We start from the raw sequence: 17148 nt of genomic DNA on the forward strand, positions 1-17148 counted from the left end.
TCACTGTCTTGGGGCTTGTCAAGCAGCTAGGCTGGTAGGCCAGCAAAGTCCAGGGGTCCTTCTTTATCCACCTCCCCGATGCATGTACCTCCCAAGCACTCACCACTATACCCAGCTTTTTAAAATATGGGTTCTGAGGATCAAACACATGTCATCAGATTTGCAAGGCAAACACTTTACCAACTATTCTATTTCTCTAGTCTCCTGGTACTTTGCTAGGTCCTTACTAGTTCTATCCATTTTATTCTTGAGTTAATGCAAGAAGCATGCAAGAAAAGTGCCTTTTCCTCTGCCTTCCACCATCCTGAGACTCCAAGAAACAAGATACTCTTCATCATTGAGTCTTTGTCACCATAACCTGTGCAGGGCTTAACATAAGATAGAAACTCAGAAAATGTAAGAAGTATAGGTGGTTGAATGAATGGAGGTGGAGGGACAAGTAAATGGATATGGGTGGATAGATGGATGGATGGATGGATGGATGGATGGATGGATGGATGGATGGGTTGGTGGATGGTTATGTATGGATGGGTGAGTGGGTAGACAGGTACAAGTGAATAGATGGCTGATAGATACAGGTGAGTGGATAGAGATGGGTAGATGGATGATGTGGTTTGATGGATGGATGGATATATGGATGGGTGTTCAAACATACTATAAAGCTTTACTCTTCGGGAATCTATAATCCAGTCTATCCTGTTAGCACCCACTCTCTATGCATAGCTACTGAGCCCTTGAGATATAGCTAGAACAACTGAGGAAATACATTTTCATCTTACCTTGTTTCTGTGAATTAAAATTTAAGATAAATTCCTAATTCTATTTTTAAAGAACTTTTTTAAAAACCTTGCAGTCTGTTTGTCTTATTATGTATGTTTTGTTCTGCTATAAATTTTATGAAAGCTAAATACATATGAATTATTTCAAATGAGTACTTAACAAATCCTGGCTGCTTTCTGTCACTATGACAAAATTCTTGAGAAGGAAGGAAAGAAGGTTTGGCTCACAGTTTCAAAGTTTCCATCCATGGCCAATAAGCCCGGTGACTCTGGCCAGGGGATAGCATGGAACATCACGGTAGGAGCATGTAAAGGGGCGCCTCATGGTGACTGGAAAGCAAAGAGAAGCTGGGGTCCCGGTGAAGCTTATCATGAGTTCTTCCTAGAGTAGGCTTCATCTCTGAAAGTTTCCATTACTTCCCTCTTTGCAGCATGACACACACTGGGGGCGAAGCCCTCAGTGCATGGACTCTGCAGAGACAGGGCAGATAAAAACTATAGTGGCATGCAGGTTGAAATGTGCTGTAACTATAAAAGGTATCTCAGATGCCAGATATTTAATATGGAAAATAATTTAAAATGTGCCAATGGGCCAGTGAGTTGGCTTAGTAAGCAGAGGTTCTTGTCTCAAAGGCTCAGAGACCCTTGGAACGCACATAAAGGTGTGGCGAGAACCCCACAGAGTTGCTTTCTGGGCTCCACATATGTGTGCACCTATCACACACAAAAACCACACAGCAATAGTGATAATAAATGATAGTCGTTGAGAAGGCTTAGCAGATAAAATGCTTGTTGTATAAGGTTGTCGTCCTGAGTCTAATCCCCAGGACAGGACAGGGCCCTCACTGAAAGGAAGAACCAATTCCCAAAGTTGTCCTTTGATCCCATACATTCTCTCTCTCTCTCTCTCTCTCTCTCTCTCTCTCTCTCTCTCTCTCTCTCTCTTTCCCACACACACAAATTAATTAAATTTGAGGCAGGGTTTCTCTGTGTAGCTTTGGAGCCTATCCTGGAACTCGCTCTGGAGACCAGGCTGGCCTCGAACTCACAGAGATCTGCCTGCCTCTGCTTCCCTAGTGCTGGGATTAAAGGCGTGCACCACCAATGCCTGGCTAATAGTAAACTTTTAAAGAATTTAAATATGGCACTAATTTTTTAATGGTTGTATGTGGAAATGATAACACCCTGGATATATTAGGTTTAACAAAATATATTATCCAAATCGATGTCACATGCCTCTTGTTACATTAAAATTTTTATTACATTTATTTTTAGGGGGAGGAAGTCACATTTGTGCCACAGTGCATGTGCGGAGGTCAGGGGACAACCTGCAGCAATCTGTTCTCGCCTTCCACCAGGTGAATTCTAGGTACTGAACTCAGGCTGTTGGGCTTGGCAGCGCGTGCTTCTGAGCCATCTCAGCATCCCTCTATTTACATTCTTTGGTGTGGCTCTCGTTGCATTTCAACTGGACGACACAGATCTGGCCCTCAGTGCTGTCACCTATGCTCTGAATGGGTACTGAGCCCTGGAGGTGCTAGCTCCACCTCACCCTTGACTGCCCCTACTTGCCCCCAGACTCTCGACCATGGGATCAAGACTAGACAAGGCCTCTATGACACTCATGAGAGCAGAGTCATGAATTTGTTTCTCAGGACCAGACAGGTGACCCAACAGGGAAAGTGCTAGAAGAAAAGCCACAAGCAGCCATCAAGCGTTTCAGTAAAGTCAAGGCACAAGAGGAAAGAATCTCCATACGACTGGGTCACTGTCTGTGGACTCCACGGTCCTTGGTGGTCCTCTTCCACTACTGCCTTGCTCCATTCACATCAGCCCCAAAGCCAGGGTAAAGCATTAAGTCTTCCGTCACCCACTAGTCGGGCAGGAACCACACAGCCTGCCCATGTCCCGGGACATCCAAGCATCCTTTCGCCAGCCCTGAGAACTCATTCTGAGAAGTTGGCCTGGGCAGCCTGTGATTGATTAGTCCTGGTTGTCAGCTTGACTGGATCTGGAATCAACTCAAAAGTGAGCTGTTGGGCACACCTGTGAGGGGTTGGCTTTGATTTTCTTATTTGAAGTGGGAAAGATCCACCCTACATGAGGGGGGCACCTTCCTGTGACAGCCCAGATAAAAAGAAATACCAAGAGAAAAAGCTTGGCCTTTTGCCTGCTAGCCTTCACTCTGGCTGGCAAGTTTATCCACCCAGTTGCTGTGGTAGCTGCAGCTCTTTACTGGTATTAAAACTCCAATTCCCTGTTCCCCTCTTCAGGCTTCCATTGTGGACAGAAGACTAGTGGCTCTCCAGGAATCCTCTAGACTTTTGGCACAAACTGGGACTGCTTAGGAACCCAACCATATTGAGCTGAGAACTGCTGGGTTCTCAGTCTCTTTGGTGTGAAGACAGCCATGTTGGACTTTTCAGGTCATATCCTGTAAGCCAATCTAATAAACACCATTTTAAAGTATATACATCCCATCACTTCAGTTCCTCTATCGAACCTTAACGCATGCCAGAAAGCATTCTCTCCCATGATGGGAATCAGAACTCCCACAATCCCCCCTCTCCTGTAACCCCTGTGGCTTCTGTTTGCTATATAAAATCAATTGTTCCAGAAAGGACTCCAAGGATGCCTTTGATTGGCCTGCTGGGTAGAGAAGAGGCTGTGGGAGGAGGAAAGTGCCTTTTGCTGACCTATTCTGAACCAAGGCACCAACTGGAACAGATCAGCAGTGGAGAGAAGGGAAAAGGAGGTCAGAATGGGACAAGTAAGGCTTAAAGAACAGGGAGGGACTATAAGGGCCCAAATCTTAAGACTTGCTTTAAGAAAGGAGAAATAACCAGTCTGAGTTACCAATCTGTTTTCATCCCAGAAGTACAAACTGCAAAATGCTCATCAGTATAGTTTTACCATCTGAAGTCACTGAAGACTGGAGAGACAGCTCAGTGTAGTAGTTAGCACCACACACTGCTCTTGTAGGGGACCAGAGTTCAGTTCCCAATACTCTGGTCAAGGGGCTCAATCTCCAGCTCCAGGGGAGCCAATGGCCTCTTCTGCCCTCCGCTGCACTCCCATAGACATGTCTACACATAATACTATTGAAATTTTCAAATTGTATTGAAAAATCATTCCTATATCCAATTGTATCAGTCTTAGCAAAACATAGTTATGAAGAAAGGCATTTTCATATTTTACTAATTAATATGGCCCTCCATTTAAAACTACCAAAAAAGTACTTCAATATGGAATTGAATTGTTTGTGCTTCCAGAGAAATTGCCTGCCTTTGGACAAATTAACATAACTATTGGTAAGCAAGGGTATTAATAGCCAGAACTGTTGACTGAGTGTCCTGTGGTGACATAGAGTTTATGATCTAATAAAGCTTGCATGGGGATCAGAATGCAAAGCTAGCCACAGCCATAGACAACAGGCAGTGGTGGTACACACCTTTAAATCCCAGGACTCAGTTAGACAGAGGCAGATGGATCTCTGTGTGTTCAAGACCACCCTGGGCTACATGAGAATGAATCAGTCTAAAAAAGTAATGGAGCTCACATCTTTAATCCCAGCACTAGAGATGTATATAAGGAAGAAGCAAGGGGTCTCATGTGGAATTAGTCTCCAGCCATGTTGAGGAGAGCATTGCGGTCCAGGCAGTCTGAGGAGCAGTTTGGAGGTACAATCTGAAGTTGGGTGGATCACTCCCCTTGGTCTTAGCCTTGTCTCTGAGTTTTTATTACTCATGCTACAATGTCCTTTAATCTCTAGTCTTAACTTCCTGACCCTAAAGGAGATTTTGATCTGTGGGGAAAGTGTCTCTACTCACTCCTGGAATAGCCGAGGCTCTTTCTGCAGCCTTGATACAAAACATTAGTTCAGACGCTCACCTCAGGGAGTGACCAGAATTTAGTTTAATAAAAAAAACACACAAAGATCGGGGGGGGGGGAGGTCCATAACTAGATAGAGACCAAACAACGTGAAGACCTGATCTGCAGAATGATGGGCTGACTCTGAAAGGGGACAACTGCAGGAAAAGGAGCCTGAGACTTAACACCCTCAGCTGAAAGTGCAAAGACACCACGGGGCTGGGAAAGAATGCAGCTTCCTGTGTGGTGAGAGAGACAGCTGCACAGAAGGAAGACAGGTGTGAACTGCACGGGAAGAGATGAAGGGGCAGGAGCCGGTGGGCATGGGTATGACTGCCCCTCTCTAGACCTTCCGCTGCTACCCTCCCTCACACCCATCAGGGGAGCTCATTAGTGCAGCCCAACACTCCTCTTGGTCCTGTTCTGTGCACCCACCCTATTCCCCAAGCCCCACCCAAACATCTCTCCCAAAATCCTCTCTGGAGACTTCTCTCTGCTCCAGCCCATCTCAGTGTCCTCCCTTCTCAACTGAAAGCTAAGCACAGCTCCACACCCACCGCATCCCTAACCATAGGAAGTCACTTTCTCTCAGCTGATAGCAAGTGCATCTCCATCCAGCAGAACAGACTCCCGGACAAGTTCAAAGAAGCCGATATGCCCCATGATTCCAGCCTGGTGCTGAGACTCAGTGCTCCGTGAATACTTGTGGACTGAGCAGTCTCCACCTCAGTGTGCCTGCAGGGCCACCTGGCCGTCCAGGAGAAAATTAAACAGCGTTTTGGAAGCTACCTGGGCTGTGGTCATCTCCCAGACTCTCGCGCCCCCTGCCGACCAGGAGGGAACCTACACTCAGGACAAAGTTGGCCGACAGATTGGAGAGCGGTCCTGATACAGGACCCATGGCAAGGCTGTCTGGCTTCGCTGAGGGGTCCCACTGGGTCCACCCGGGTCTACGGCATTGACCCCGAGCCCATAGGCATGGCCCGGCCTACTGCAGCACCCCGCGAGGACCCGCGGGACATGCTTAGAGTTTCTCATCCAGCTCTAAACTATAGTTCTCCCAGGCGCCCCCGTGCATCATGGCAGGACTGCCTCGGGGGGTTCTGTTCAGGTAGTTCTGGATAGCAGAGGCGCAGTCCAACCGCTCCATGGATGTCATGAGGTAGTGAAGCTCCTGCAGGCTGCCGTTCTGTTCCTCAAACAGCTCCAGGATGGCCGCAGCTGGGCTGCGCTGGCAGGATAAGAACCTGTCTCCAAGGGACAGGGGGACAGTGAAAGGAAAGCAGGGAAACTCGGGAGCAGTAAGAGGCCACCCTGCACCACACCCCTGGGCTCTGCTCCTCTTATGCCTCGGGGTCCTCTTATAAGGTAAAATCTTGCATGAGACAGCCTCTGAGAATGTCCAACCTTTTGACATTGTGCAACTTGATTAATTATTGACATTCGAGGGTCCGCCTCACTGTGGGTGATACCATCCCTGGGCAGATGGTCCTGGGTGATAAAATAAAGCAGACTTGGGCAGGCCATGGAGAGCAAAGCAATGAGCAGCACCCCTCCATGGTCTCTGCATCAGTTCCTGCCCCAGGTTCCTGTCTTGAGTTCCTGTCCTACCTTCCCTTCATGACCATGTGTCATGAATAAGCAAATAAACCCTTTCCTCCCCAGGTTGCTTTTGGCCATGATGTTTTATCACAGCAATAGAAAAACAAGCTGAGACAGGTGTTATCTACAACTTACACACTCGAGAGCCACACAAATTAAAAAAGAAAACAGAAAAATTCATGCTTTAAGTATGCTTATGATTTCGTGTTGTATCACATTCACAGTTTCTATAATGACCCTCCATTGTTCAGGAACCTTCTAGGGCCCTTTTGCAATCTGCAGCTCCTGACTGCCTCCCTCCTCCAGCACCTGGTGACACCCTTTATCTGGGACCTGCCCTTGCTTCCTCTGACCCTCAGCCTCTGTCTCCAGGCACATGCCTTCATCCCTTTGCATATCCTGCCCCCTGCACATCTGCTGCCCCCACAACCACAGTGCCTTCTCCATGGCCTTCTCTCTGATGTCCTTTCTGTCTCTCAATTCTGCAGGCCTCTGGTCAGACTCGGCTATTCTTGCTTCAACTGTCTCTCTTTTCAGTATTCTGCTATACTGAATACACACAAGGGGGCACATGGAAAACTTGCCGTTATTCTCAAGTTCTCAAAGACCCTGCTACAGATCATTCATGTTCCTAGGTGGAAACATATTTCACTCCTGTGTTCCAGCACTTAGTGGCACATAGACAGGCATTTGACAATTGCCTAAATCAGTTCTGCTTCCAAGGTCCGGCTCTAGCTCATCCCTGACCACCGCCTTCAAGCTTGGACTCTAGGACCAGCACAGCATTGTTCTTCTCCCGATTCCTTTGTGAGCTCCTTGGCAGGAGCCCCAGCTGCACTGCCACTGTGATTGCTAACACTTGCTGTGCTAACAAGCGGCAGGCTTCCAGCTACATATTGTACACACATCCTATAATCTGTTTTTCTGTGTCTTGGGCCATGGTGTGGTGAGCGCTCACTAGTACCAGTGATTTGCATTGTTCCTTGTGAAATATTTATTGCACACCTACTATGAGACAGACATCATATGCCTGATCTTGGGTTGAAAGAGTGGGCTTGGAATCCTGGGGAGAGAGTGGGGTATTCTAAATTCCACTGAGGCACTGGCACCCTTCTCTTCAACTGCAACATGATCACTACTTTCTTTATTCACTTACAGAATTCATATAACAGACACACGACTTCCACAGAGAACATACAAAAGGCTTCCTATCTATGCCCACCCAAGGAATGAACTGGGAACAATGAGCTTGGCCAGGCTTTAGACACACTGATGGGGGAGGGGCTCTTACACCACCACCCCAAACAACCCTTGAGACTCTCTTACAAAAACTGGAACCTTAACTCCTACTTCCCATTTTCTTCAGTCCTGGACTTGAACAATAATTAAAATAAAACCGTCTCTGGTATAGAGAACTGAGAGCCTGGGGGCAACCTGAGGACAAGTCACCTTCCCCAGTCTATGAGAAATAGACTGTCCTATCACCAGGTCTACTTGTCTTCTGGCCTTTGTCTCATGACTAAATTATAAGGCAGTTGTGAGGAATTGAAATCTTTCTCTCCCCAGTTTGGCTAAACTGGAAGTAAAACTATTTTTATCAACTTCTGTTTCCCAATTTCTTTGGAAACACAGGGAACACCGGTGGCTGGTTTATGGACCTGAGTGTCTGGTAATGGTTGTTCTGGAGATTAAGGATGTAGAATCAACAGAAAGAGCTGTCCTTCTAAAGGGACTCGGGTGGGAAGTAGACATTCACTGATTTTCAAGTCACCCCCTTGTCCATGGTCCAGTTCCCAGGATGTCCTGAAGTCCCCCCTTGTCTAGCCCACCTTTGACTTCCACTATAGCCCTACCATTGCTTACCGGATTTTCATGCCACAGAGACCCAGGTGGGAGGCCAGTCTTCTCCAGTCATTCCCAGTGACACTGTTGGGCTCCAACAGCATCTGCAGCTGCTCAAAGAGCTCTGGGGGCAGCCTGAGGCCGGAAACAGAGTGCTTACAAAGGAAGGCTCAGAGACAAAAGGCTGGGCCGACAGCTCAATGCCACACAATCATGAGGTCTTAAGTTCAATAACCAGCACTCACATAAAAAGCCAGTGTGGTAACATGTGCTTGTGACCCTAGCATGGGAGACAGGGAGACAGGCAGATTCCTGGGGCTTGTTGGCCACCTAGAGCTCCAAGTCCCAGTGAGAGAGTTTATCTCAAAAATAAGATGATGGCTCCTGAAAAACAATCCCCAAGGCTCGCCTCTGGCCTGCATGTGCATGCACACATGTGTTAAACACACACATACATGAACATACACACACTCATACATGCACACACATTCAAAGGGACTCAGTCATTCTCCATTCTCTTCACCTGCTGCGGGTACTGAGGCAGGATTGCCAAACACCCCCAGACAGCAGCCAAGCCACCTTCACCTCACCTATTGCACGGGGGTGGCTGAGAGACAAAAGGTGGTGCTGCCCAGGACTCCTCCTCTGACGCCTGGAATCTGAGGATCTCCATGTACTTGTTTTCCAAGCCCTGAATCACCAACAGGAACAGGGAACACATTCAGGGGTCATGAGAAACTGCTAATATATTCCTCATGACTCTGTTCAACCTGTCACAGCCCTGTTACCAGAACTCATAGCCCCCACCCCTCCACCCAGCACCCTGGACTCTCTGCCTCCAGACTAAGAACCCCACAGTCAGACTTAGATTTGCCCCTTCGAACTATAAAAAAAATCACACAGGATGCATCCTAAGCTGGGAAACTGACCTCCAACTGTCCTCCCCAAATGACAATGTGTGGTGTCTTTCCCCCATCCTGCAAGATGCTACTTTGGTTTTCCAAGGACTCTCAAACCTGACATGTTTGTCTCCTCCCTGTGTCTATGGGAGGGAAGGAGGGAGGAAGGGACAGAGAAAGGGAGGGAGGGAGGGAAAGGGTTCCCTTTCCACCTGCTCAAGTCCCCTTTCTAGTCATCCCCATTGAAGACAGGTGGGGACAGTCACCATGGAGGAGGCCTGGTCTTCCAAATGCCCTAGCTGTCCTGAGCTTGGAGAAAGAGTTAATGTAGGGTTTGAATCTTTTAACCTCCTGATCTGTTCATCCACCCACCCACCCATCCATCCACCCACCCACCCATCCATCCACCCACCCACCCATCCATCCATCCACCCATCCATCCACCCACCCACCCACCACCCATCCATCCATCCATCCATCCATCCACCTATCTATCCACCCATCCATAAAAAGGGCTCAGGGACAGAGGGTGACTAGGAGCCAGCTGATCTAAGTACCTTAAAATCTGGCATGGTAGCTCTATGACAAATGCCCTCTTTGGCTACTTTGTTTTGTAATTAGGTCCCTAATCACTGTGTACTGGAGCCGTTTCCCTTACCCGGACCTTCCACAGGTCCTTCCCTCCCTCTATGCTTCTGCACAACTCACATCCTGGAAGGTGTGCATGGTGACAATGATCTCATTGGTTAATGCGGAGCAGTCTTCATTCTCATTGGCTACAAAGAGAAGCAAGATGGGTGGGCAAGAAAAAGACTACCAGTAGGAGCAGAGGGTAGGGCTGTAAAAAAGGGTAGCTGGGAGAGAAGAGCAGGAAGTGAACAGGGCTCCTGGCTTACCTGCCTTTCTCCGGAAGCAGAAAGAACGGAAGGGGCACTTGCCATGCCAGATATGAAGATGGGGAACCAGCTGGCTACTACTGTCATCCACATTTTCCCAACCTGGGGAGGGGACAGACGCAGAAGGCCTTAGAGCGCAAGGCCTTCCACAAGTATTTAAGGAGGCTGTGGAGAGGCATCAGGATGTCAAAAGACAGAAGGGTCTCAAACCAATGGAAATCCAAGAGCTTGAGTGGGCACCTCAAACTGGCCTTGTTTCTATGCCTGTTTCTATATCACACACACACACACACACACACACACACACACACACACACACACACACACACAGCTCCTCAGCCTCCCTTCCTCTATCCCACCTCTTAAAGCAGCTGTATATCCCAGAAATGTTCCCATCAACAGAGGACCCCAGAAACACCGTCAGCATCCCTAGCCTTAAGAAAGGCCCAGGTAGGCAAGCAAATTCAGAACGCAATTCCCAATTGAGGTTGCTCTCACTTCCAGCCTCCCACCTCACATCCTTCCATTTCAGGATGACTACTGAGGACTGAGTGAGAGACAGAGGAAGGTGAACAAAGCCAGGAGGCTGCTGGGAACCCAAGTGCAGGAAATACACTTGGGGTTTCTGGATTTCCTGGAAGACTAGAGGGGAGACCTGAACCCTCCCTCTCACGGAGCTTTCCATCCCCCCCTACCCGCCCCCCCGGCCCCAGCCCACCTCACCCTCAGAGATGTACTTGAGCTTCAGGCACTGGTCTGCTCTGGCCCCGGTGAAGTCGAAGAGCTGGCAGGGCCCACGCATGCGTCCACCATGGGGCTGTTCATTGGTGATAGCCCACTGCAGGGCGCAGGGGGTATTGTTCAGGAAGTAGACACGCAACTGCAGGTGGGTCTGCCCCGGTGCCAGTGGGGAGCAGAACACTGCCAGCTGCAGCCACTTGCGGGCTGTCTGGCCCAGGGGCGCCTCCAGAATGCAGGTGTAGAGGCTGTGGAGGGAAATGGTGGCAGACACCCATGCATAAACATCAGGATGGCCAGGATCCCAAGGTGCCTACCACCATGTTCCTGTCACTAAACAGTTCTAAGTGGGTGAGAAGAGCACTCCAAATTGGCATAGAAGGAGGACCAGGTGAGAGACCGAGTGCCTTAAAGGGTCAAGAAGTGAATGGGCCATGATGACTGTGATGCTAATAATGTCAGCTAGATGGGATCTAGAATCTCCATGGAGATAAATCTCTGGGTGTGTCACTGAGGGAGTTTCTCACTTGAGTTATTGAGGCAGGAAGACCCACCCTAACAGACAGGATGGGGTTCCTGGGCAGCAACAGCCATCTCTTTCTCTAATGCTTGACTGAAGAAGCAACACGACCAGATGCCTCAAGCCCCTGACTCCATGATTAACTGTAGCCATGAAATGTGTCTTCCTTCCTTAGGTTGCTTTTGTGGGGTGTTTGTCACAGCAGTGAGAAGGTGACTTCCACCTACTGGGGAGGCAAGCCAGTATGTATTATCTGGCAGCAGAGACAAAGTAATCATGGGGTCCCCACAATTTGAAGGAGGCCCTGCACATGGTCCTCCTGGGAGTTAATGGGTGACAAGGAAACTGGGAAGCAGAGGACTAAGACCCTAAGAGATGGAGAACAGACATGATAGGAGCCTGAAGGGGACAACCTGCCCTTGCTTAAGAGTTTGGGGGCAGTCCTGAAGCAGAGCACAGGATAGAGAGGGGCAGCTATAAAAGACAGATATGGGGATGGGACAAATTCCAACCTTTTGACACCACTTACAATCACACTCAAGAACCAAGCAATTAAATTTCAAAACAAAAAACTCAATGTTTTAAGCAAGTCTACAATTTTGTTTTGGGCCTTGTTCGAAGCTCTTTGGGCTGTGTGGGGCCTGGGGACTGTGAATTGGACATGCCTCTTAAACAGAAGGATGAGTTGAATCAGGTGCCCCCAGATAGGCAGAGAGACAGCAACGGGAGACAGTCTCAGATGGGGTTTCAATGACAGAAATGACTGCAGGCTCAGAGAGGGACACAAAGATCCTAACAGACTGTGAAGTATCCTAGATGAATAAAGAGGCAAGCAGCTCTGACACAAAGATAGAAGGAGGCAGACAGAAAAAGAGGACTCTGCCAGAGAGGCCCAGAGCAGGGGGACAGGCCAATGGAAAAGTCACCTGAAGTGAGAGAGCAGGATACGACACTCATCCCGGGAGATACAAGCCTTGGGCCGGCCCAGAGGTCTCCAGTCCTTGGCATCCAGCAAGGAAGTATTGCTGTTGTAGGCACAGGCCTGACTGGGCTGCTGGGCACAGTGCTTGAACGTGAGGGTACAAGGCTTCAGGAAAGAGGCCCCATGAGGGTCACATGCCACCACAGGACTCACTAGCCCCTGTCTGTGAGACAACGACGGGGCATCTGTCAGGTCCCACACCAGAACCAAGGACACCCTCTCCTGGCGACCCACCGCCACAGCACCTGGAAGGACAAAGGGCTGAGATGAGTCTATCAAGTGGGAGTGTTCTGTCCCTTAAAGGAGGCCAGCCAGGGGACCTGAGCCCAAAGCCCAGCACTGAGGGTGCCCAGCAGAACACCAAGAGGCTGTATGGAATGAAGAAGTCCACCATGAGCTGACTTAGGGTTCAGTTCTAAAGCAGTCCCCATGTCCTTCCAGGATCACAGCCACTTGTATGGGGACTTGTGTGACTTCACACGTCACAGTCTTCCTTCCTTTGTTTGAAGACTTGTCATAGCAGGCTGTCTTTAGAACAAGGCATTTTACTTCTGCCTACAGGGAAGCTATCCCAAAAGATGTGTGGAGATTCATCTTTGGAACCAAAAAATAAAAAAAGCTAAAACATAAATACAGTTTTCTAAACTCCAAAGTTACCTGTGGGAGGAGCTCAGACAGGATATCCTACCTTGCTGCCTGAAGAACTCTGCCAAGAAGGATGCAGGGAGTGGTTACCTGGCGGAATGAACAGGGAAATGCCTGTGTCGTGCAGCATCAGGCATCCGCCACGGTGATCCACCTCGCGAGCAGAATATACCAGTAGCTTATGCATCAGCTGTTGGGTGATAGTCTGGCCCCGGGTGGGTGTGTGGAGTTCCTGATAGAACGCAGCCGCCTCCAGCAGTGTCTGGGGTGGGCACTGCCTTGGGAGCTCATATTCTGGTAATGGAGTGGGTGGTGACACTGATTCCTCTTGGTCATCTGGCTTCCGGCAGGTCCCTGGCAGCCACCGAGAACAGTGCCATAGCAGGCATTGAACCAGAAGGAAAGCGCTGGCCACAGGGATCCCCACCAACAGGAGAAACTGGGAAGGGTGGACAGAACTCTCCTGGGGGCTCATCGGCCTGGTCACTCCTGCACCCCTGCACCAGCCAAGGCCAAGGGCCTGAGAGGAAAGTGGGTGAAGTCAGTAGGGTTGGGCTGCTTTAATTTGTGGAAGCCAAGGCTTCACTCCCCTACAGGATGCATGCTCACCTCTTACTTTTCCCCTTCCCCCATGCAGACACACACACACACACACACACACACACACACACACACACACACACACACACACACTCAAGAATATTCCTGAGCTAGGCATGGTGGTACACATCTGTAATTCCAGCCCTTGTGAGGCAGGAAGATTTGAAGTTCAAAGCAAACTTGGGCTACAAACTGAGACACTGTCTTGAAAATAAAGAGCTTCCCACGGTTCTTCAAAACCTAGTTGCAGCAAAGTCCTGGCCATAAGAACTTATATTCCAAGTTAGAGAATGTGAGTTTAAAGCCACGTTGGTCAATGTACCTGTTATGATTGTCACATTGCTTAAGATACTTCAATGTTTCATCCGTCCAGATATCTACTTTTGAGTAGGTAGAGGTACACACCTATAATCCTAGCAATCAGGCAACTGAGGCAGGGGAATCCTGAAGCCAACTTGGGTGCCATAGCATCTCAAAAACAAAATCTACCTTTTTCTATGAGCACTCATAAAAAAACAAAACAAAGCAAAACAAACAAAAAAAAAAAAAAACCTGTAAGGGAAAAAGCAGCTTCCAATCTCATGGGTATAAAATACATGTATAGGCTGAGGGTAGAGCACTTTGTGTACACAAGGCCCAGAGTTTGAGCCCAAGTAACATGTGAAGAAAGCACGCTGTGTGAGAGAGAGAGAGTGGGGAGAGGAGAGAGAGTGTTTGTACATTATAGAAAAGTGTCTTCAGTAGTGTGTATGCCATAAAACACAAGCCAATTATGTAATCTGACATATTTTATTGGTCACATTACAAAGTAATAGCAGGGGCTGAAGAGATAGACATCTCAGTGATTAAAAGCAGCTACTACTCTAGCAGAGATCTGAGATTCAGACCCCAGCATCCATGTTGGGTGGCTCACAACTGCCTATGACTCCTGCTCCATGGGATCCAGCACCATCTTCTGGCCTCTGTGAGAACCCACACACAGGCATACGCTCACACAGACATACACATACATACACATAAGGAATACCAAAATAAATATTTTACAGTAATAATAATATTTGTATTTAATCCAACACATTCAAAATACTATTTGGGCAAGCAGTGAGTATGAACTCATTGGTGAGCTATTTCCCACCGGACTCCATGAGTACTTTACACTTAGGGCACAGTTTGGCTGGGACTTGCCATAGTTCACACTCTTGGTTCCATAATGACTTGTGTCTTTGTGAAAGTCTGGAAGGACGTACCCCTGACCTGTTCTATTGATCATTACTGAAAATCATGACAACTAGAAAATACAGGAATGAATTCTGGCAGCCTCTGCATTACTTGGATTCTTCACAGCAAGCATGTCCTTTGCATGAACTTTATAATTGTGTGCGTGCCTGTCTGTGTATGTGGGTATACATACATGTGGAAATCAGATGTCAGCCTTGGATACCATTCTTCAGGAGCTATCTACCTTGTTTGTTTTTTATTTATTTTTATCATTTTAAATTACATATAGGTGTGTGTGTGTGTGTGTGTGTGTGTGTGTGTGTGTGTGTGTGTAGGTATGTGTGCATGAATATACATGATGCCAGAGGCATCAGATTCATCTGGAACTAGAATTAAAGGCAGTTGAGAACTGCCTGACATGGGTGCTGGGAACCAAACTCCTGGAAGAGTAGCAGGTACTCATAACCACTGAGCCACCTCTCCAGTCCCTACCTTGTTTTTTTTTTTTTTTTTTATTTGCTTGTTTGTTTGGTTAGTTGGTTGGGGCTGTTTTGTTTTGCTTTGTTTTATTTCGTTCTTTGTTTTTTGAGACAGGGTCTCTCATTAGAACTCACCCAAGAGGCTTGGATGGATGGCCATTGAGACCCAGGGATTCAACTACGTTTATCTCCTCAGTACGAAGATTATTAATGCAAGCCACTATGCCCACATTTTTACATGGGTACCAAGGGTCCAACTCAGTTCTCATGCTTGCACAAGAAACATGCTATCAACCAAGCCATCTCCCCGGTCCTTGGGGATTGGGGGTGGGGGTTGTTGAGTGCCATGGATTTGCACTTTCTTTTTTTTTTTAAAGATTTTATTTATTTATTATGTATACAACATTCTGTTTCCATGTATATATGCACACCAGAAGAGGGTACCAGATCTCATAAGGGATGGTTGTGAGCCACCATATGGTTGCTGGGAATTGAACTCAGGACCTCTGGAAGAGTAGTCAGTGCTCTTAACCTCTGAGCCATCTCTCCAGCCCTGAATTTGTACTTTCTTAATAAGGATGGCATGAGGTCATGTGAAAAGCACCTGGAGATGACAAAGCACTATCCAAATGTGTGTTTGTTTATGCCCCTCCTTCTGCCATAAAGGTCCGAAGGTAGCTCCCAGGCATAAGTACAGTACAACATGAACAGGAAAAGTTAAAGGTAGAAGCAGAAAAAAAAGAGAGAGGAAAAGAGGGAGAAGAAAATAGTGGGGCCTCCAGAGAGTCTGAAATGAGGCAGACCAAAAGCACATGATCCCTGAGGGCTCCACTGGCTACCTGGCAATGGTGCCATTGGAAATTTAGAACGTTCTAGCAAGCTCCGGTATACATGCCAGCTTTTTTGAATCTGCTTCCACACTCTTCTACTTCTCCTTGAGCCCTGATAACTCCTAACACCCACACAGTCTTGTGGAACTGGGTTCTCCATTCCCTGTGCATTCTGGCTCCTGACTTTGGCTCCTTGCGGTCCTGGTGATGCCCCAGCCCTTGCCTGGCTCACAACCTCTTCCACCGTCAATCTAGCCCACAAAGCTCCTTCTTACTGTCTCACCAGCTTTCTAACTAAAATGAGCCATTTCTGACCACTGTCTGCACATCAGGAACCATGGGAGGCTCCAAAAGTGCCAAAGATGTCTTGCTCAGCCCTGGAGGAGCTGCTGGAGGAATGCAATTCCTCCACCAGGCAGCTGGACTCCCTGAGCCATGCTGCCCTCCTTCCAAGGAGACCCCTGTGACCCATCCAGTTCTGCACTAACTGGAAAGGTTCCCAGTGCCCCCTTCCCCTCGCCAGTCACCTGCAGCTAAACTTCAACACCTCTTTCCCTCCTGAATTCCTAAGAAGAGGTCACTCCCTTTCCAGGCAGGCTCCTCTGCATCATCACCATTGAGGATCTGGGAGGGACCTGCTTCCCTCGCATCCTCACTGAAGATGTGCATGGCACATTGCTCTCTTTATCTTGAAACACAACCTTGAGACCAGAGCCTCAACCTTCTTTAGTCAGGCCATCTGCAAGGCCACAGGTGAATCAGGCAGGGTTGGAAGCTGAGTTGGGTAAGGAAGCAAGCTCCCCCTTAAGTGCCTCATTCCCTTCGCTGCTTTCACTATTAATAACAGTGCAACTACTAAAACTGTAAGAGTGATGGCTTGACTTGTACTCATGTGTGTCTTCGTTTCACAGGGAAGGAAGCTGAGATTTCTGCCTGCTGCAGGGATGGAGGGAAGAGTGTTAGGTAGCAACTGAAGATGTATGAGTGCTAAGTTCAGAGTGCCCCCACCTCCAGCTTACCTCACTCCTCCTTTGCTCCTAGGTCTCTTCAGTCCCAGTTCTAGAGAGAATGGTGTTGGATGGAGAAGGAGCAAACACAAAGAAAGATGGTTCTGCTCTGTGATAACAGCACTTGGGAGGCTGAGGCGGGAAGATGGGGGGAGGTTTGAGGACATATAATGAGACTGTCTGAGTGGGAGGGAGGGAGGGAGAGAGGGAGGGAGGGAGGGAGGGAGGGAGGAGGAGGGA

General features: G+C 48.2%; 1 protein-coding gene across 1 annotated transcript; it reads right to left on the minus strand.

Annotated features, from left to right (window-relative positions):
• Window positions 1-5674: 5674 nt before the first annotated feature.
• On the minus strand, window positions 5675-13249 carry Unc5cl (unc-5 family C-terminal like). The gene is made up of 8 exons (XM_027394547.2): window positions 12865-13249; window positions 12074-12374; window positions 10613-10875; window positions 9890-9991; window positions 9702-9769; window positions 8685-8785; window positions 8116-8229; window positions 5675-5897 (listed from the first exon to the last, which is right to left on the minus strand). Exons 1-8 carry the CDS (start codon window positions 13247-13249, stop codon window positions 5675-5677), a joined length of 1557 nt encoding a protein of 518 aa, XP_027250348.1.
• Between the last annotated feature and the right edge of the window lie 3899 nt (window positions 13250-17148).

The sequence above is a fragment of the Cricetulus griseus genome, assembly GCF_003668045.3.
Source record: "Cricetulus griseus strain 17A/GY chromosome 1 unlocalized genomic scaffold, alternate assembly CriGri-PICRH-1.0 chr1_0, whole genome shotgun sequence".
Classification (NCBI taxonomy): Eukaryota; Metazoa; Chordata; class Mammalia; order Rodentia; family Cricetidae; genus Cricetulus; species Cricetulus griseus.

Bases quoted from the DNA above. Each gene is read 5' to 3' on its own strand.
- Unc5cl (XM_027394547.2), bottom strand. From the start codon at position 13,249: ATGAGCCCCCAGGAGAGTTCTGTCCACCCTTCCCAGTTTCTCCTGTTG. The intron at 10,876-12,073 runs GTGACTTTTCCA...TTCCCTCCACAG, and splicing joins ATCCTGCTCTCTCACTTCAG to CCTCTACACCTGCATTCTGG. The intron at 9,992-10,612 runs GTGAGGTGGGCT...TCCCCTCCCCAG, and splicing joins GCTCAAGTACATCTCTGAGG to GTTGGGAAAATGTGGATGAC.